The following is a 20133-nucleotide window of genomic DNA, read 5'->3' on the forward strand; positions in this document are numbered from 1 at the left end:
GGGAAGAATCTTCATTTCCAAACAGACACGGAGGCTACGGGACAGATTTTCAGAAGCGCTAGCTCCCATTGAGAATGAGAGCTGCTGGGTGCTGAGGACTTTTGAAACTTGGGCTGTAAATGACTTGCCCAGAGACGCACATCAAATCAGCCAGTCTCCTGTCTGTGCACAGAAATGACCACACTTACCAAGGCTGCCTTTGCGGATGTGGTAATGGGATAGAGAAATTAGATACACAATTGTGCAGGAGACTGGAGGTCTAACTGTGTAAAGAGCGAGGCCCACAGTGACAGCACATTTTTAAACCACTCCCTACAATTAACAACATTCCCTCCTCAGTCTAGAAACTACATTCCCAGCGGTGCTACTCTTCAGAGATCAGCATGGACTCCCCTGGTAGAGCTGAGCTCCCCTGGTGCCACTCACTTGGCTATAGACTCCTCTCCAGTTCTCGGACAGAGGTTGGGTGTACACGGTGAGCCTTTGGGCTCTCTCATTAGCCTAGCCACATTCCCCTGTGTGTCTGACACAGGATGGAGCCAGCCATTTAAACCCTTTGGCTCATTACATTCATGGGAACACACTGCCTTTCTCACATGGCCTTGACAGGTGCAACTAAAGCCAAGTTTAATGCCGTCTTTCACTGCCAAGAGCATTTTAGGGCTGGCTTGTCCCTGGCCCTTGCGCACCCCACTTATGGGACAGCAACAGCTAATCTCCACATTTGGGGAAAATGCTGGAACTACTTTCTCTGCACTACGGGGGCACAGCTTGAAAGGGGGCAGAGAGTGTCAGCACCATGTCCTCACCCACATCTCCCACTGCCCCACTGTGCACACCCCTGGGTGGATCGAGTCTCTAATTTCAGACTAAAAGTGCTCAGTTCACAAGTCAAATGTGAATTCTGACAGCCAACGCCAAACTCACGCTGGGCTCTTTCCCTCCCTGCACCATCACCAGCAATAGGGGTTCTGCAGGACTAATTCTGCCCTCAGTGTGGCTGGTGTAACCCCCCTGTCTTCCTCTCCTCGGCTATGCCAGTGCAAGCCATGGAAGGGGAATGGGTTTGCACAGATGTAAGCAGGGGAGGCATCATGCAGAATCATTATTCCTGGTGCCGATGCAGAAGAAGGAAAGACTCCACTGTCAAATCCCAGAGCCCAGGGTCCGGCAGTTACGAGAGCCAGGGCCTTGGCTTTGAACTCAGCGACACCCACTGGATCTGGAGCCCCATTCTGTCTAGGGGAGACCTGCACTTTAACTCTCTCCAGAGCAGCGTGTTTGAGACTAGAAAGCTAGCATGGAAGCTGGACAGAAGCTTTCTCCTGGGCCTAAAAGGAAGTCCTACTGCTTCCCACAGCTGTTCCTTTTTCAAACCCAAGCCTAGACCTGCAGCTTCTAGCCTCCATACAGTCTCAGCAGTTCTGCCGGGATCTCCACCCAGGTTCTGCTAGTTTTTCCTGATCCCAGCTTGGCGAGAGGCCATCTTCTGAGTACAGCCTTTGCCAGAGCTCTGTTGCTGGGGCTTCAGACATGTGCAGGGACATGCCCTTGCTGACACCAGGGAGCTGTGCAGCTAGAGCAGAGAAGCAGCACTGAACAAATGCAAAGCCTCCTCCAGCTTCAAGAAGAAAGCATTGCACATGCCAGACTGTCAGTGGCCGAGATGGCAGGCCCCATCCACACTTGCCCCTCACTGAAGGGGATTGGAAGCTTCTTGTAGCTGGATTGGTCAGATCTTAGCCATGTCTGTACAGCATTTACTCCTCCAGATTTGATCCTGGCACTGCAGATAAGGTAGCACCGAATCCTTCTTGGTTCAGATAATGTGAAATTCCCAGTGAAGAGACAGGATTACACCATTCCCCTGTTCTCTGTGGGACTCAGGAGTGTGGGGAATGCCACAGAAGGGGCAAGAGTTTGTGGGAGGAACATGCTCTGGCGGACAGAACAGAGGACTTCTAGTCAGGGGACCTGGGTTCTATTCACAGCTCTTAGTGACTTGCTGGGTGCCTTCTCTGGGGAAGGGACTTCCCATCTGTGCTTCGCTTCCCCTTCCACCCTTTGTCTGTCTTGTGTGTCTAGACTGTATGCTCGGTGGGGTAAGGACTGTCCCTTCCTGCAGCTACAGACAGGGCTAGCACAATGGGATCTTGGGTGCGGCTGGGGCCTCCAGGCTTGACAGAATACAAATTTTAAAAAGATTCAATTTTTCTCTGATTTTTGGCTGACTTTCCAGCTCCCTCTGCAGAAAAAGGAGTTCTGTCTCCATAAACTTTTCAGGAGCCAGACCTGCTGCATGTGTCACAGCTCACATGCCCCAAGAATGCTCTCAGCAAGTAGGTGCTGAAACTTGTCCAGAGACATGTCAGGGGTTGCGGAGCTTTGCACTCGGCGAAGGATATGGCTCGAACAGAGCTTGGAGGGGAATGCTACCAAGGTTCTCCCTCTTCCTTACAGACCCCGTCGTCAGATTTCTGGAAGGAGCTGTGCCTGGCTCTGCCACGGAAGGTGTCATACCAGGGGATTATGGCGGACCCTCAGACCCAGCTCCAGGAAGACAAGGACCCCATGCTGATTCTCCACAGCAGCTACCTGGAGTACTCAGGAGACCCCCATCCTGAGGGAGACCTGGGTACCGTAACCATCTGTCTATGTTCTTATATGGCTTCCATTGCCAGAGTTTCTGAGCCCCATTCTATAAAGGGGGATGTCACAACAAACTGGCTGGGCTGCAGACACTTATTCCATGAACACCTAGTGTCTAGGAACGAGCACCCATAGGACCAGACTTCCCGTGGTGTGTCCTCCTCCTGTTGGTGTTCCACACGTGGAGCTAGGATTGAGTAGGAGCAAAGTTCACCCCTCAGAGCACCATTTCCAACCTCACGTCTGAGGTTACAGTCAGGATTCGTGGGATGAGCAATGACAAAGGGCCACTGAGAGCCATCTCAACGTTTCCTCCTTCCTCTGCTCTCTGCAGCTGCCTGCTGGAGCCTTGCACTCTGACCCAACCCCTCCCCCCTAGAGATGGCTGTGAGTTTCCTTCCCATGCCCCCACGGCTGTCTCTGTCTTTGACTTTGGATTGGGTTCGATGTGATCAAATCCTGGTCGGCTAACCGTGTCTAACACAAGCTATTTATGCCTAGCACTAACTAAATCACCATGGACGGCCACCAACCCCAGCTCCTCTCCATGACCCCCAACCCACACACGTGCCACCTACCCTTCCCTTTTGGCCTCTTGGGGAGAGCCCCACAGTTTACTAGGGCTCAGTAATTGGAGGCCCCATCCCTTTCCCTGTGCAGGCTGAAGCCTTCTATTATCCTCCAAGTCAACACGTCAGAGAGCACGGGCTAAATAGAAGGGAAGGGTTATACCAGTGGCCATTTGTTTCCTTCACAGGCCGAAAAGACAGTGATGATTGCTGGGTCTCGTCTCTTCCCAAGCCTCTGGAACAGCTGCTGTTGGCTGGAGTAGTGGGAGGGAGGTGCGCTTACTGGTGTTTGCCCCAGAGGACTTGGAGAGGGAGTCCAGGATTTGTTAACACATGCTGAGTTGCCGGGAAATATATTTTAATTTTAGTAACAGGATTCAAATAAGTCCTGTGCTTATAAAAGATTTACAAGCAGCTGGCAACACAGAGCTCAGCTTGTTTGTGCCCAGTGATTGTCTTGTTAGGCGGCGAATGGAGAAATGATGGGCTTGGCACAGCTGGCTGGAGTTCAGACAGGACCACTGCAGTGATTCTGCCAGGTGTTCTTTGCAGCCTGACAGCAAGTTATCAGGCCTCAGGCACCCAACTGTCAGGAACAGGAGTTACTAGTTGTGTGCTGCATCCCAGCACAATGCATGGCAAAGCTTCCCTTCTTAGGCTAGTGCAGCAGAGTGCGGGGATCCTGGGGCAGCCTTGTTCTCTAGCTTTGCAGGGCACTGGCAGGGAGTTTGGGAAGAGTGTGACCGGGAGATGCGGCAACTGCTCTTCACTAGGAGGAACAGTTCCTGGTTTTTTTACTTCCTGTTCTTCCACTGTTGGCTGGTATGGCTTGTCCCTAGAATTGCTATTCGGTGGTAGGAAAGCCCTGTAGTCTCTATCCAAAAATCCCCATTCCACCCCCAAAGCAAGCCAGAACTCCTGGGATTGCCACAGGAGGAACTTCTGAGGGTCCTGTCCTCCATCCCCCACCAATCTGTACTCTCTCTCCATCCCAGCAGGTGTCCGTGGGTCCATTTTAAGGGGCCCTCCACCCCCTCGAATGACTGGCCCTGATGGACCACCAGCACTAGCAGCTGGCATCATGGAAGAAGTGCAGCTGGAAGAGGGCCAGAGGAGCGAAATAGACATCTCTGACCTGGGGTCACGCAACTACGGAGCAAGGACAGACTTCTACTGCCTCGTGACCGAAGACGACCTCTGAGAGGGAGAGCAGAGACGGTGGGATTATTGCTCCCGTGGGACTGGCCATCTTGGTGTCCCTTTAAAAGGAAGTGCTGCTCAGCTAGTTTCTTTAACCCAGAGGCCTGGGCAGGTCTTCAGCACTCCCATTCCTGGGTGTTCTCTATGGGGAAGCCAAGGCAGAGAAAAGGGCTGACTTTTTACCCACCCACTGGAGCCTTACAGTCCCCTGTAAATGCTGGGGATCTTAGTTTTTGCAACTGTTCAGGATCAAGGGAAATTGCTAGGAAAGAAGAATTCAGTCTTTTGCCTGGAACTTGGTGAAAGAGACTGGGGTGGTGGAGAGGAAAAAGGCTGAGGAAAGCTGGTGCTGTGAGGGGGGCCAGGGCATTGCAGATGGTGAGGGCTGCCTCTGGGATTGCTAGAACCATTACGGGGGCATTGCAGTAACAGATGCCAGTGAGATGCTGGATTTTGTTGTGGCCGTTGGGTACCGAGATACTGGCAAGCACTGAGTTCCTGGCTATACCAAGGCACTAGGTCTTGCTGTGACTGGGTTGGGGGGACACCACCAGCAGGGCTAAGGCTGGGGTCACCTTGAAAGGTGACCGGGATTTGTGATGATAAATGTAGAGCCATAGCACAACGTAGCACTGTTGCAGGAAATGCCCATGGAGGCCTCAGCCATCAGCTGGAGCTAGTGTGTGGATAAGCGGCCAGACAGCGCAGAGGTCTGATGGGAGTTAGGGGGGAACCTAACTCAGCCTCATGACTGAAGAATAGAGACAGCCAGGGGCGTTAAAGCAGCTTGAGGGCAGAGCCACCAGAAAAACCCAGGGAGCTGAAAGCAGAGGCTGATCCCGCCCCCGCTGCACTGTTTGTTACTCAGGGGTTCTAGTACCACCAGCACTTCGGCAGGGGCCATTTCCTGTGAAGGAGCGAGAGCAGGGACGGGTCGCTCTCTCCAGGAAGTGCCCTGTAACGGCATCGCTCACGGGCAGGCGTTACCGCGCTGTTCCTTAGGGACCACCGGCCAGCTTTGGAAAGGCTTTCCTTCATTCACACAGCAGCTTCACTCTTTCTGCGTTTTGAAATACAATTCAAATAACTTGGTTTAAGCTGGTCTTGGCCTTTTCCCTCCACCCGCAGTTTTAGGAGAGGATGGAGGTTGTGAGCTCTTTGTGGAAGGAGGGCTGGGATCTCACGTTCTTCCCTCTTTGGGCAGTGACATGCAGCCCCAGGGAGAGGGCTTGTAGTGGCAGGAGACGGGGCAGAGCTTAGTGGGGACTCGGGCCTGGAATAGCAGGGGGGATGCAGGTCAGGACTGAGGTGTGTTGGCAAAGGCCTCTGATCTTGATTGCAGACTGCACAACACCACTTCATGCCAGTGCTCCCTCGCCGTGGGAATGCTAGTATTTACCACACCCACGGCCCCAGCCGGTACTTCTCCCGTGTTACCTGTACTGAGGTAGGGAAGTGAGCAAGAGGCCCCAGAGGTCAGTGCAGGACACAGATGCACCACAGACAATGGGGACTAGCAGGAGATGCCCCTTCCCCCATTCAGTTTCAGTTAGGACTTAGGAGGCACTAGCTTGGACCCTAGATACAGTGTTATGGTCCCACTACCCCCGGCTTCTGACAACGGCTGCTGCCACTCTCAAATCAGGTTAGAGATGGGTCAAGCCAACCAAGAGATGGGGGGGTGGGCCTGGCCCCAGCTTCCAGAGGACTCCCGGCTCCATCCTCCTAAGGGAAAGTTACAACATAGACTTAAGACAAAGCAAAAAGCTGACAACTTCTGTGCTCTGCCTGGGGAGCCCGCAGAGCACTATCCATGGGCTTGTTAATGTTTAATGATTAAGAGGCTGGAAGGTGAATGGGGCTCTTTCAGGGAGTCTTTGCATGAGGTTCCTCGTCCTGAAGATTCACTGCTCCACAAGGGCTTGCAGTTGAATTTGCAAGTCACAGCCACCAACACTGCTAGGCCCAGGGGCTGCCTGCGTGAGTGAGCTGTGGCTATGAAGGGATCGTGACTAACAGTCCATACGGTACCTTTCCTGCTAGTCCAGCAGGGCTTCCTCCGCCCCCGAAATGCAGCTGAGAGGATGGAGCCCAGCAGCGCCAGGTAGCAGCACAGCACAGCAGCTTGGAACACCGTCGCCCGTGGAGCTTGTAAAAGTGTTTTGTGCAAACGGAATGTGATGAGCCATTGCAAAGTCTGTGTGGGCTTGGGGCTAACATCCCTGCTCTTGCAAAACACCGGGGCACCTTTCGTTATCACATGCAGGGCTGCCCAGAGGATTCCGGGGGCCCAGGGTCTTCGGCAGCGGGGGGCCCTTCCGTTCCGGGACCCGCCGCCGAAGTGCCCCGAAGACCCGCGGCGGGAGCCCCCCGCCGCCGAATTACCGCTGAAGCGGGACCCGCCGCCGCCGTACAGCCCGGTCTTCGGCGGTAATTGGCGCGGGGACTCCCGCGCTGGTCTCGGGCACTTCGCGGCGGGTCCCGAACGGAAGGGCCCCCGCGCCATTACCGCCAAGACCGGGCTGCACGTCGGCGGGTCCCGCCGGCGGTGGTCGCCAGTGGGGTCCTTCCGCCCGGAGCAGAAGGACCCCCCGCCGGCGAAGACCGGGAGCGCCCTCTTGCGCCCGCTTGCCCCGCCCCCTCTGGGCGGCCCAGACCCTATCCACCCCCAGAACACCCACAATCCAAACCCCCCCATTCCCTGCCCCCTCCCCCAACCTCTGCCCTGACTGTCTCCAGGGCTCCCTGCCCTTTAGCCAACCCCCCCGGCCCCAGCCTCTTACCCCCGGCTCCCTCCTCACGCGCAGCCTCAGCGCCTCGGCTGAACAGCCGCAGCGTGTCTCCGGCGGGGCCTGAGCTCCGTCCCGCTCAGAGCCGCGTGGGGAGGGGGCGGGGCTGGGAGCTCCGGGCCCAGCGGAGGGAGCAGAGCTCAGGCCGGAGCTCCCAGCCCCGCCCCCTCACCACGCGGCTCTGAGCGGGGCGGGGCTCAGGGGCTCCGGCGGAGACTTGGCGCTTGGTGCGCTGAGGCTCCAGGAGAGGAGGGGAGGCAGGAGCCTCCGCTGTTCTCTTGGGGGCCCTTGCGGAACCCGGGGCAAATTGCCCCCTTTGCCCCCCCCCCTCTGGGCGGCCCTGATCACATGAGCCAAGTGTGAAGCAAAACTCAGCAGCAGCATCCCCAGTGCCCCGCTAGGGCATTGGCTCTGCATTCATGCTGGAGGAGTGTCATCTACCACCTCACCAGTGCTCCCTAGTGACCAGCCCAGCCCTGCTTAGCAGGTGCAAGCCAAGAAGCTCACAACCCCAGTGGTCTGACTCCAGAACTGCTGCAGGTTACTTGCACTCATTACAAAGCCCTCCTTAAAGCAATTGACTTTAGTGTCAGGAAACTTTTTGGTCAGATGGGCAGTAAGGAAGGTTTAGATGGCAGGGCTCCTCTGGGGGTTACCTGATCTGAGCTATACCTAGCTGGGAAGGGACAGCAGAGGCGAGACATTACCGTGCTGTGGCTAGGAGGTGCTGCACTCAGGCTACTGCTTGTCTTCTGCTGCTGGCCCCGGCTCTCCTGCCCATGGGTAGTAGGCCGGGTTAGAATGTAGAATTAACCTGACAGCAGCATCCTTGCCCTTTCCCCTCTTCCTTCTCATAAACACACCGGCAAGAACTCTGAGCCATGCCCTGGTCAAGGCTAGGGTGACCAGACAGCAAGTGTGAAAAATCAGGATGGGGGTGGGGGGGTAATCAGAGCCTATATAAGAAAGAGACCCAAAAATCGGGACTGTCCCTATAAAATTGGGACATATGGTCACCCTAGTCAAGGCCTTTATTTAGGGAACACAAATGACTCCACTCCTGGCTGGGGAAGACAAACACCCTGAGATGCCAGCTTCACCTGGGAACCCTGCTTGGCATCAGCCAAGGGCTTGGAGGCCAGACTCTGGTACCTGCTACGCTGGGGTCAAACCACTCACTCCCCAGCAGCAGTACCCTGGTGTCACCAGGAGTAGCATCTGGCCTCAGGTTTCTGTCAAAGGTACTGAACCGTCTCCTCTGATGCAGTTTGGGTCTGTTGCTGAAGCTACCTCTCTTATCATAATTACCCAGACTCCCCTGATCCATTCTGCTGCTACCCCATCCCCTGGGCTCTCTGCTTATCTAGTGACTTGCTTTCTATAGGGAAACACCAGAGAGACAGCACAGTACAGCACTTCCACAGCGTCTCCTGTCCACCAGTCAGAGCCTCATGCCCTCTGAAGGGAAAACCAGACTGCTACAATAGCGAGCGGATCCCAGCCGGGCCCCCTCTAACAAAGGCGAGGTTGAGATGGGAAGAGAGATTAGGTGATCTAGTCCCACCGCTGTGGGAGTCAGAGCAGGACTGGTCCCTGCTATAATCGCCAGTGTTTTGTCCAGTTGCATTTTAAATGGCTCAGGCAGGGGGGCTGCGAGCCTGTCCCTTGTTCCCCAGAGGGAACCTCGCAAGGAGATGCTGCCCAGTGCTCAGCCTGTTTTCCACGCCAGCCAACTCCTCTCCATGGTGTGTGTCAGGAAATACACTTTACCTGCCACTCTGCAAGCCCCCTCACCCAACCCGTGGTTGGGTAGCCACAGGGGCGTGTGAATGGCAGTGGGGCTCCAAAGAAGAGCTCCGAATGCTCCCTGGGAATCCTGCCCCACCCCACAGGGCAGGGGAGCAAAGGGCAGCTGCCCACCCACCAGGATGGGGGCACATGTTTAATTCAGGCAAATAAAGCTTCCAGCGTGACCCCAAGGGCTCAGTTCTGCCTGCCGTCACACAGCTATCGCTGCGCCCCATGTGACCCAGGCCAGGACTGAGCCCCAAGGATTTAAAAATGGCAGAGGAAAAAACACACCCAACCCCGCTTTGTAAAAACCCACCCACCTCGACTTTACAGCTGTGCCAGGGAGCTTCCTAGCTCCAGCACGTACAGGTACAACGGGCACAGGGCTGGAGCAAGGCAGCGCTCGGCCCGTAGCTACCACAGGACTAGGGTGACCAGGCAGCAAGTGTGAAAAATTGGGACGGGGTGGGGGGTAACAGGCACTTATAGAAGAAAAAGCCCCAAATAGCAGGACTGTCTCTATAAAATAGGGACATCTGGTCGCCCTACACAGGACTGACCATTACAGTCACAGCAGCACCCGGGACAAGACCTGTCAGTGCCTCCCAGTTTGTGTCAGAGGTCAGGCCAGAGGAAGCAGCTGAATCATCTCAGGGGCACTGGGTGTGAGGCCAAGCACCCCTTCTGCTGCAGCCATGAGCCCCTGGGCTAGTGTGGGGGACACGGCGTGGGAGGGACTCCTCCAACGAGCAGCCCCTGCAGTTCCAGGGCAGGCTGCTGGCTAACCCTTTGTAGGACACAGCAGGCCACCTGCTCAAGGTGTGAGTGCTGCTCGGTTACAGCTACCCCAAAGGCCCTTTGGCTTGGTGCCTCGGCTCAGTGCTTGCTTCCAAAGCAGCGAGCCGCTCCCAGTCAGAGGCCCCCAACCAGCCTCATTCCCACCACACAGGGCAGGTGCGGGAGCCAGGAGGGCTGTTTAACACTCCAGTAATCGACCAAACATAGTGCACAGGCCAAGCCAGGAGTTTAATCAGCTTTCATCCAAAGTGCTTCAGACTGTACAGCTAATACAAGACCCACCTCCTCCCCCCCCCCCGCCCCCGCAGGGGAACACAGAACCTGTTCTGTGCCAGCAATGCCCCAGCTTTTAGAAAGCCAAATGAAGCTGAATCTGGGCAGAATGTCATTATCCGATTTGGACTATGAGGAAGACACCCGATTGGGGCACTCCTGCAGCAGAGTCATCAATGAACAAGAAAGTGCAGCCCTTCATCATGCAGGTGCGTCCAGGTTTCCATGCGAGCGCAAGCATTTTAGGGCAATGTAATTCAGAAGCAAGGCTAATCGTCCCAGGCAGCTCAGACTGACTCCCTTTAGCCACTGGCTGGGCCCTTCCCTATTACGTTCGGGCGAAAGGTCACAAGTGCTCAGACACTGAAGTTTCTCCACGGGGTTTGGTTTGTTCCTGCAGCAACCACTTTCCCCAGCTGTTTGTATTAGGCTTTTGTTAGTGCAGCGCTAAACACCCCCAACAGGCAGCACGACCCCACCCGCCAACCCAGCCTGCCTCTGACCAGCCTGCAGCCAGCCACGGGAGCACAGAGCACAAAACCCAGCCTGCATGGCGTGCAGCCCGGCAGCCCAGCACATGCCTGCTCTTGAATCGGATTTAAATACTCCACTCGCAAACGACCTTTAGCAACTCTGTTAATGAGCCCTGTCTCCTAGAGAGCTGTGGCTCTGCCATAGGCTGGGGAGTCCCTGTCAGCACATGCCAGGCATTCCTGCTAGCTAACAGAGCACACACTTACCTGTACAGGGGGCTGAGGAAATGCTGCTGCACTGAGAACACCAGCTCCCAGGAAGCAGGTGGAGAAAGCCAGAGCGAGGCTGGCCCTGGAGCAGCTTTAGGGAGGGAGTTGCCCTCTGATTAGCATAGGGTCGGCCAGCTCACCCTCTGACAGGCGCTGGCATGAGGGTCTGGCTATAGTTGGGACCCTGCCTGGTGTAAAGGGTAACTAGTGCTAAAGAAGACGGGGTGAATAACACCCCTGGCTAGCTCTGTCCTGTGTTTATCTTGCCATATTCCTTTCAACCCAGATCCACAAGCACCACAACATAACCATGCCACCCCCTGCTTCCCAATACGTTGTGAGCATGAGACAAGCCTCAGACACCCACCACAACTAGACAAGTATGGCCCCACTAGCCCCAGGCAGCCTGGGGCTCCTGACACCAATGTCCCACTGTGTGCACGCCTTCCCCTTTAAATCCCACAGACCCCAGAACAGAGCTGAGATCCTCCTTAATTTAAAAAAATACAAGTCCATGGGAAGGTGGGTGTGCGCGGGGAATAATAACCATAGAGACATACTGCGTTAGGAGTAATCCAGAGGTCCAAGAAGACCTTGTGCAAAGATCCCTTAGTGTCCTTGCAGGTGCTGGCAGGACTCCTGTGACATCGGCAGGGCCTGCCAAGCGGAGTCCTGTGAATTCTCCCTGGGGCATGCCCAGCGCAGTGCTGCTGGAGCGAAGGCTGCCCCTGATGTCCCCAGGGGAGGAGAGGCTCCCAATATGCTTGAAGAAGAAGCTGTAATGAATGCAAAAACGAGGCAGGCCAGCCAAGCTGCTGCTAGTCTAGATGGAGGAGAACGGGAGCTGCAGCAAGGCGGGATTCCTGCGGCAGAGCCACAGTCTGTGCTGCTGTGAGGACAATTTTCATCGGGAGCATTAGGGCTGGTCAGTCCCGTCTCTGCCGCGCCTGGGCTGCTCGTCCTTACAGAGCTAGGAAATCCTCCTTCCGGTAGCCCTTCTGCAAGACACAAACAGATTGGTCCTAAGGAGAGAGATTTCCGCCGAGGCCTGTGTTCCCTAAAGTGGGCGAGACCCACCCTCTGTGAAGGGGGTCTGAGGTTGGGCCCCCCACAAATCACTCATCACTCTTAAAAATATGGGCCACAGAAAACATCTCTCCTTCCTGGGCCCCCCGGGGTCGCACTGCACTAGGCAGGTCACACCAAGGTAAGGCTGTAACCAGACTAAGGGCCGATAGGACACGTCGTCCCCTTCCTTGGTTCCCCCAAGGCCATTCTTCCCTGGTGGGGGGTGCGTGGCTATCGCCGTCCTTTCATTTCTGAGCAAAGTTACATCGAGCTACAGGGCCAAGGAAATCGAAGAGGAGAGAGGAGGCCGCTGTAGCGAAGCCAGGACCAGGAGTGGTGAGGCAGCGAGGGACAGTCTGAGAATGGGGACCCTGCGTATTTCCCATTAACAGGCTGCTTCTCAATTTCCTAGGCATCCCCCCCAGCCAACTGGTGCGTCGATCCCGGGGGCACCCAAACTTTGCCCAACCGAGGGCTGCATTGGCATCTCCCCAGGACTCCAAGGGCACATCTAGTTTGCATAAAACGGAGCAGGTGGCCTTACTTTGAGTACCAAGGAGTCTCCTGCAAGAGGTGACGGGCCCCAGCCCACCAGGCTCCATTTTAGCACCTCAGATCAAGATGGGGAATTCAGCCCAGGTTTCATGCTGAGCCCAGGAAGTTTAGGGAGTGCTGTGCTGAGGCCCCTGCCGAACAGGCCCTATCAGCTGACTGTGCTCACTGCTTGGATGCAAGAAGAAGCCCCCAGTCACCTGGGATGTCATGCCCTGAGCCTGCCTCAAAGCTCTTGGCAAGCCTAGGGTTAAAGAGATCCTGGTGTGTGTCACTCTCCCTCCCTGCGGGGGTGACTGGCCACACCTTGATTCGGAAGATTAGATAGTTTTAAAATCCTCAGGAGGCGGAGAACTGAACACAAGGACAAGTATTTAGAGGTGCAGACCGATAGGCTGGCCACAGCTCCCCATTGCCTTCCCAAGGTACTCCTGTCCCAGGGTGGGGTGGGGTGGGGGGGAGAATCGGGCTTAGCCCCCACCTGTCACTAACCAGCTGCCCCTCCCAGCTGGTGAGATAACAGGCCAACCAGCAGCTCACTTAGGGGGGAAAGCCATGGGAAGGCTTCTGGAGGGGACCGTGCCATTCTGCTAGGGGAAAGGGTTGGCTGGGGGGCCTTGCTGGGTGGGCTGCAGCAGAAGCAGCCCTGCAGGGCCCAGGGCAGGCAGCAGGGCCTAGGTTTTCCTGTTGGGATTGAAGCTGAACTGTGTCTGCACAATGCAGCCCTGGGAAAAGCCAATGAAGTAGTGACCGTGGTGGGAGGTTCATTGATGCACTGGCTAGTGAGTTGGTCTCCCAGCTTACGCAGGAGTGGGGAAACCAAGGCAGGGTTTGGGGAGACCCTGATACACCCCCCTCCAGGCTGACTGAACTCCCAGTTCTTAAAGTTAAGGCCCTTGAACACCAGCCTCTTCCCGCCCACCACCACCTGCTGGACCCCAGGTCGTTTGTACGTGTGTCTTCCTGGGTGTGAATTATTCCCTGTAACATGCCTGGGCTCCGGCTGCCTCCCCTCACTGCTCAAACAAGAATGAAAGGAGGATCCCCAGTCCACACAAGGCCTTGCCTCGACTAGGATTCAATGAGGTCATGTTAGCTGACACATCTAGACTAGTGCCTTTAATGCACACAGAGCTGGTCAAGTTTGAGCTCCAACACAGCCAGCTGCAGATGTGTTAGCCTGCATCTTGATGGGGCTTTGCAACTGAGTTAAGCTAACTCGACTGAGCTACCATGAATGAAGCACGCATGCGCCCTGCCTGTCACCACACAGCCTTAGCACAAGTGAGTAACTAGGGCAGGTAGGAAAACAGAATTTCCCTTTGGCAGGAAATTCCGACATTTGGAATAAAAACAAATTTCAAAACATTTGTTTCAAAAAGTCAGCATTGTCCACGGAGCACAACTTCTGAAAAGTTTGGATTAAAAAATGTTGATATTTTTGACAATGTTCAAACCACATAAACCACAATGTGTACTCTCTAAAGTACATAAAGATAATACTGAAATTCTAATATACATCAAAATTAAATGCAAACAATAAAGTTGAAATGAAACGCTTTGACTTTATCAAAACAAAACCCTTTGATGCTTTCCCACTGAGATCAGCACGCTCCCACAGAATGTGCAGATTTTGACAAAACTGCATTTCCCCATGGAAAATGGTTGGGTTGAAATGTTTTAGACCAGCTCTCTAGGTTACCCTATGGCAGCTAACGCACACTAACAATACACCTTTTGTCCTAGTCTAGACAATGCCTTCAGGGAGATTCCCACCATGTGCAAGCCAACCCGAAAGAGAGCATTGGCTCCACCCCAGAGCGGAGCCACCCAGCCAGATCCTCAGCTGAGCTAGTGCCGAGCATGCCGGCTCAGGGAGGAACGTACCATCTTGTAGTCCCGGTGCAGCTTGGTGTACTGCCACATGTTGGCCAGCAGGCTGGAAGCAGCTCTGGAGGACTTCTCGCTGTCCGAGCTAGGGCAAACACACAGAGGACACAATGACACTATTTGTTCCTCTCCTGTTAGTGTCTGTCTGGCACGGGTCCAGGCAATACAAGCGGGAACAGAGGGTGCTATGCGAGAGGCGCTCTGAACAAAGGGTGAGGATTCGGCAGCGGGGGGAGAGCAGGAGAGGCGAAGCCATGGAGTACACTAGGACTAGATGGTCACCGCTGCAGTCAGGCCTGAGGGTCCCTCACCATGACCACCATGCTGGATGTGGCTGGAGAAGTTACTGACACATGGGCCAGCCAACTACTGGGAAGATGAAGTTGGGTGGCTAGGAGTGCCCCATAAAAACCTCGGGGTGAGAGGATTATTCCCCAAGATGCGCTCCCTTAGGGTAAGGACCTGGAATGACTCCATGGGAGGAATTCCTGGCAAGACCCTCTCGGTGGTCATGGGACAGCTCTTGGAGTGTGTACCAGGGAGTCAGACCAGCCCAAGCTCTGAGTGGGGTAGGGGCTTCAGACTGTCCAGGAAGTCCCCGTCTCCCACCACACTGATCTGGAAACACAGGCCAGGAAGAGGCTCTCAGATGTTGATCCTACCTGTCCCTTTTCTTCTTGATGTAGAAGAGCTTCCGGAGGCCGTCAAAGTAGACGATGTCGCGGGCGGCGATAGGGCTCTCCACCATCAGGTTGTTCAGCACGGCAATGATGTTCACGATGACGTCGGTGGGGGGCTCCTTGTCACCGACGCCTCCTGGAAGCTTCTCAATCAGATGGCTCACCACCTTGGTCGCTGCCGAGGCAAACAGACCAGCGTCAAGGGCTGGCTCTACGAGCTGGAGCAAAGCACTGGGACTGGTGCCACCACAGTGTCACCCAGGCCACGCAGCAGCTTGGAGTGGAGATGGCCAGCGGCCTGGGTGACAGGACAGCAACACGTGCAATGCGGAGAGAGGCCTAATGGGTGCAGCAAAGACCAGGACTTCCTTGGTCTCACTGAATGGCCTAAAGCAGGGAATCAGCAGTAAAGCCACGCAGTTCCCAGGTGGCACTGAACTGAGGGGAGGTGCGAAAGCTAGTGAGGACCGAGAGACCCCTATGCATCCACCTGTGGTATTTTAATAGCACAAAAGGTGCTTAGACGCATGGGCAGAAAATAAATAGGGATTCAGCTTGGAAAAGGCTGTTAAAACATCTGAGGCCTTGGAAATGCTGTGAGCGTCCGAGGGGGAGACGAGTGGCTTAGACTGTTTATTCTTTTGCAATGTAGATTACACCCATCACTGCTGCCAGTGCTCCAGCTGTGTGCGCAGAGGGGTCATGCCATCAGCCAAGGTAGGGAAGGCCCATCTGTGCAGAGATCTACTGGGGTGTTTGGGCCCCTCTGGGCCTGGAAGGCATTGATGTGCCCAGGGGAGTGAGATAGAGCTAACTAGGCCTGGCTGGTCCCAGGGATGATGGTGGGGACGCTCCCCCAGAAGCACAGGCAGTAAGAGGAGCTGGGAAGGTCTCTCAGAAGAGTGGCCTGTTGCTAGCAGCAGCTCCTGCCGCATCTAACCCCTGCTGCCATCGACGGCCACTGCTGCCTCCGCCCCCAGCACTCACACATCTCGTCCTTGTTGCGCGCGTTGCGGGACAGATTGCGGATCAGTCCCGTCAGGGAGCGCAGCTGGTGATGGTCGGCCGTGCGGACTCGGTCCAGCACGGGGTTCAGGATCCGCTCCTGCTCCAAAGCCACCCTGCTCAGCACGCCGGCCCACTGGGGATGGGGATAGAGAAAGGGAGAGTCACAGGAGTGTTGCACTCTGGGCCATTCAATACCGACCTACCCCACCCTTACCACACCTGTCCCCAACCCCATCCCTTCCACTCCTAGCCTGCGTATCCCCCCCCATGCCCACCCCACCATGCATCCACCTGATCCCTGCCACTCTCCTTCCCATATCTACCACCCCATCCCCCGGCCCCATTCTCCATCCCTCTGGCACTGCCCTCCCTAGCCCACACCCGTATTTCACCCTCCGCCGCAAGTGGTTGCCCAGAGACAACTCTGCTGTAGTAGGGAGGTCTGGAGGCACAACTGTTCCCAGCCTGCCCTTGAATGCTGCCAGCTGCCAGGTAATGGTGGGCAAATGGGGGATGAGACCAGGGCAGGTGGAGTCACTTCCTGGAAGGTGGGTACAGAGGCTCGGCTCAGCCTGATCCCTCTGGGCATTGGTGTGCAGGCCACTGCTGGGATTTGGTCTCCTTTCCCCCTGTGCCGCTCCCTCTTCTCTTCATTTCCCTGGGGCATTAGTCCTGGTGGCTGGGAGGGCGGGAGCCTGCCCCTGGCTGGCTGAGTGCCCACCCTGGCATACAGACACAGTGACATTGGCAGCCCTGGGCTGTGGAGTGTCAGGGCGCTGGGGTGGGCAAGGCAGAGGTGGGATACCACCACAGTTCAGCGCTGGGGGACCCGCTCAGCCATGCCACAGCCCTGAGAAATGCCCACTTGGCACTGCACACCAGTCATCTCACCCTCAGCAGCTGGGCAGAGGTGACCAGAAGCCCTGGGTACCTACAGCGCAGCCAGCCTCCCTGCACTGCCACATTGCGAAGTCCAGCCTCCGGGGCTGATTCAGGCTGGGCCTCTCCGCAGTGGTGGCTCCAGTCTGCACAGGTGAAAGTAAGCCGGTACGAGCCGGTGCGCCGTACTGGGGCAGCCCGGCTTCCCCAGGCAGCAATTTAAAGCCCAAGCCCTTTAAATTGCTGCTGGAGCCCTGGGATAGCAGCAGCGGGGCTGTGGGGGCTATTTAAAGGGCCGGGGCTCCCGCTGCCTCTACTGCCCTGGACCCTTTAAATAGCTGCTGGAGCCCCGCCACCACTACCCAAGGGCTCTGGCGGCTATTTAAAGGGCCGGGCGGTAGAAGCAGGGGAGTCCTGGGTTCTTTAAATAGCCCCCAGAGCCCTGGAGTAGTGGCAGGGCTCCGGGGGCTATATAAAGAGCCCGGGGCTCCCACTGCCTTTACGGCCCCAGCCCTATAAATAGCTGCCGGAGCCCGTTGCCAGAGCCCTGAGGTAGCAGTGGCAGCTGGGGGCTCAGGCAGCGGTTTAAAGGGCCCGGGATAGTAGTGGTGGCCGAGCCCTGGGCCCCTTAAACTGCTGCTGCAGCCCCCGGCTGCTGCTGCTACCCTGGCGGGGGATGGGGAGGGCAGTTACCAGTACAGGGTGGGCTGGGGCTGGCTCTGACCCCCCCATCCCTGCCCCTTCCGCCTGAGGCCCCACCCCTTCCGGGGGCCAGAGCCGGCCCCAACCCAGCCCCATAACGGTAAGTCCCTATTTCTACTTTCACCCCTGCCAGTCTGTGCCAGGCTGGGGGATGTGTGGGCTGAGGGCACTAGTCTGTCAGAGGCCACCATGGCCAAGGGGAAGGACTCAGCCTGGGCGGGATGGGACTGGCCTGTCCCTGGGCTCAACCTCACCCTCCGGTCTCCAGCGGTGATGTTCTGCAGCGCCCCTGAGGCCGCCTCCGTGGTGTGTTTGTTCAGCTCGCAGCGCTGCAGCAGCCGGTTGTAGATGCCCACGATCTGCGGGTTCCAGAGCCACTCCATCCCTTTGGGGTCCTTGGAGACCTCCGTGAAGGTCACCATGTCTGTGTTCATGTGCTGGGGGGAGAGAGACCTGCCCGTCAACAAGGAAACGCAGCCCTACAGGGGCCCTGTGCACATGGGGCAGCCCCGCTTCCCTCTCACCTCCGTCCCCAGCCCCATGACCCACATCCCTATCACCCAGGAGCAACGCAACCTCCCTAAAAGTTGGGGGGCCACTGGCACTTGAACGATGGCCCCGCCCCCATGCCGCCCCTTCCCCCCATAGGCCCTGCCCTCACCCTCGCACTGCTCATTCACCTGAGGCCCCGCCCCCACCCTGCCTCTTCCCCTCAAAACTCCTCCCCCACTCACTCCTCTCCCCCACTCCCCCCTTCACTTGCCCTTACGGCCACCAGTGGAAGGGCACAGCCCTTCCGGCCACTTTTAAAAGTGATGGGGCCATGGCATCTTGGCCCCTCCCATCCCCTTGACCCCCATTCTCTTCCCTATCACCTGTGCCCCTATGAGCACCCGACTCCATCCCTTGATTTGTGACTCCGCCCACCTCAGCTGGCCACGTGGGCTCACCAGGGGAGCGTTCCAAAGCCAGGCACACAAGTATTCCTGGAAATCGATTTTAAATGTCCCTCATGGGAAGGTGCGCCCGCTCTCAGCCAATCACAGACTTGGAAGAGCACCAGGTGATCAGTTATCTGATCAGTCTCTACCCATCTACATCTACACCCACATCTACACACACACACCCTGATCCATTGCCCACTGGAGGCTTCTGGCCTGGCCCTGGGCAGCTGAACGAATTATCTGCTCGCTCCTCGTTGCAGTGACCCAGCTCATCACTCACTGGCCATGTCCTATTTGAGTCCCCTCCTGCTTCCCCCCATCATCCCCCAGGATGCGCCCGCCCACCCCGTTCTCACCTCTCGCACTCGCCTGCCCTGGGGGCTGAAGCAGCCCACCAGCTCCCCCGTCGCCGCGGTGCCATCCCTCTGCTGCCTCTCCAGCCGCTGCAGCGAGGACGGGGGCATCTCGTCGTACAGACGGTAGGAGAGGTTCCGCAGCACGCACACGGCGTTCTCCACGCTCTGGGGATTGGGGAAGGGGGATCAGCCCGGGGCCACTCACTCCAGCTGCTTCGCTTTTCAGAGCCCACGTGGGAGAGGCGCTGGCTGGACCGTCCCGCCCAGCACTGCTGACTAGAGCCTGGGCCCAGCCAAAGAGGAGGCTGGGAACAGGGCCTCCCATCAGGGCTGGGTTAATGCTCCTGCAGTGCCAATGCGACCAACAAAGCCCACAGCCGGCCAGCCCATGGCTAATGTGCCCATCACCCTGGTATCGGGGTGTCAGTTCGCTCTCCAGGCTCAGTGCCCTGGTTTGAGGGGCTCCCAGTGAGCAGGGACACAGCCCTGCCCCGCCCTCGGACGGTTCACAGGGGTGGGGGGCGATCAGCTTCCCATTCCCTTCTCCATCTTGCCTGGCTTGGGAAACTGACCCCGCTACTCAGACCATTGGCGGCGGGGCCGAGACGCGCCAGGACCTGTGGTCCCCGTGGCGCTGTTGCGGAGAGCTGGAGCATGGCTCAGCCTGCACCTGAGAGGCGGACGGAGGCACGAGCTTTCCGAATGGAAACACTCTGCCTTCGGGGCCGAAGGGGTCCTGAGTGACCCCCCTGCAGCCCTGGCCTTGCTCCCAGCATCCCAACCCCCACGTCCTCCCAGGCACGGTCCCCTGCCGCTGGGGCACCTCCCGTCTGGGTCAGAAGGCCCCGTCTCTCAGGGGAGCGTGGCTCAGACACAGGCTACGGACTGCCGGAGCCAGCCCCTTGCCTTCCTTCTCCTGAAGAGGTGTGCAGGGGAGGGGCCCGGGGGTGCTGCACATAGGCTGCACGGCCTCTCCATTGGGGCAGGAGTTTAGCAGGAGGCTCGGGATGGCCCATGGCCGATCAGCTGGCAAAGGGCTCCGGGAGGCTGGCGGCTATGACAGCAGCAGCTCTAGGGGTTAGGCTGCCTGTGGGGACTACACCTGGTCCCCCCAGCCACTCGCCATGGAACAGCCCCAGGGCACTCAGCTGGCCCAGCCTGCTCTCCCGTATGGCAGAGCCATGGCAGGCTGCAGGCTGGCGGCGGGGGTGGGGTGAGGGTGGGGGGGGACACCCCATTGTT

The 20133-nt window shown here is 57.1% G+C and overlaps 2 protein-coding genes across 9 annotated transcripts in view; one reads left to right on the forward strand and one right to left on the reverse strand.

The window, feature by feature from the left end:
• The window catches only part of SIGIRR (single Ig and TIR domain containing), a 44070-nt gene extending 35336 nt beyond the window's left edge, over positions 1-8734 (forward strand). For 5 of the 7 annotated variants that reach the window (XM_039535694.1, XM_039535688.1, XM_039535690.1 and 2 more), the window contains 2 exons: positions 2461-2635; positions 4214-5515. In XM_039535694.1, coding sequence (XP_039391628.1) covers positions 2461-2635; positions 4214-4419 — 381 coding nt within the window. In that variant the 3' untranslated portion in view covers positions 4420-5515. Of the gene's footprint in view, positions 1-2460; positions 2636-4213; positions 5516-8591 lie in introns of those variants that run through there. The other 2 variants (XM_039535691.1, XM_039535693.1) reach the window with 2 other exon arrangements.
• Positions 8735-10109: 1375 nt separating this feature from the next.
• Positions 10110-20133, reverse strand: part of PKP3 (plakophilin 3) — a 45643-nt gene continuing 35619 nt past the window's right edge. For both annotated transcript variants that reach the window (XM_039535656.1, XM_039535655.1), the window contains 6 exons: positions 18892-19056; positions 17846-18028; positions 15990-16143; positions 14985-15177; positions 14320-14407; positions 10110-11810 (listed from right to left, as the gene is read on the reverse strand). In XM_039535656.1, coding sequence (XP_039391590.1) covers positions 11775-11810; positions 14320-14407; positions 14985-15177; positions 15990-16143; positions 17846-18028; positions 18892-19056 — 819 coding nt within the window. In that variant the 3' untranslated portion in view covers positions 10110-11774. The remainder of the gene's footprint in view (positions 11811-14319; positions 14408-14984; positions 15178-15989; positions 16144-17845; positions 18029-18891; positions 19057-20133) is intronic.

The sequence above is a fragment of the Mauremys reevesii genome, linkage group 4, assembly GCF_016161935.1.
Source record: "Mauremys reevesii isolate NIE-2019 linkage group 4, ASM1616193v1, whole genome shotgun sequence".
In the NCBI taxonomy this organism is placed as follows: domain Eukaryota; kingdom Metazoa; phylum Chordata; order Testudines; family Geoemydidae; genus Mauremys; species Mauremys reevesii.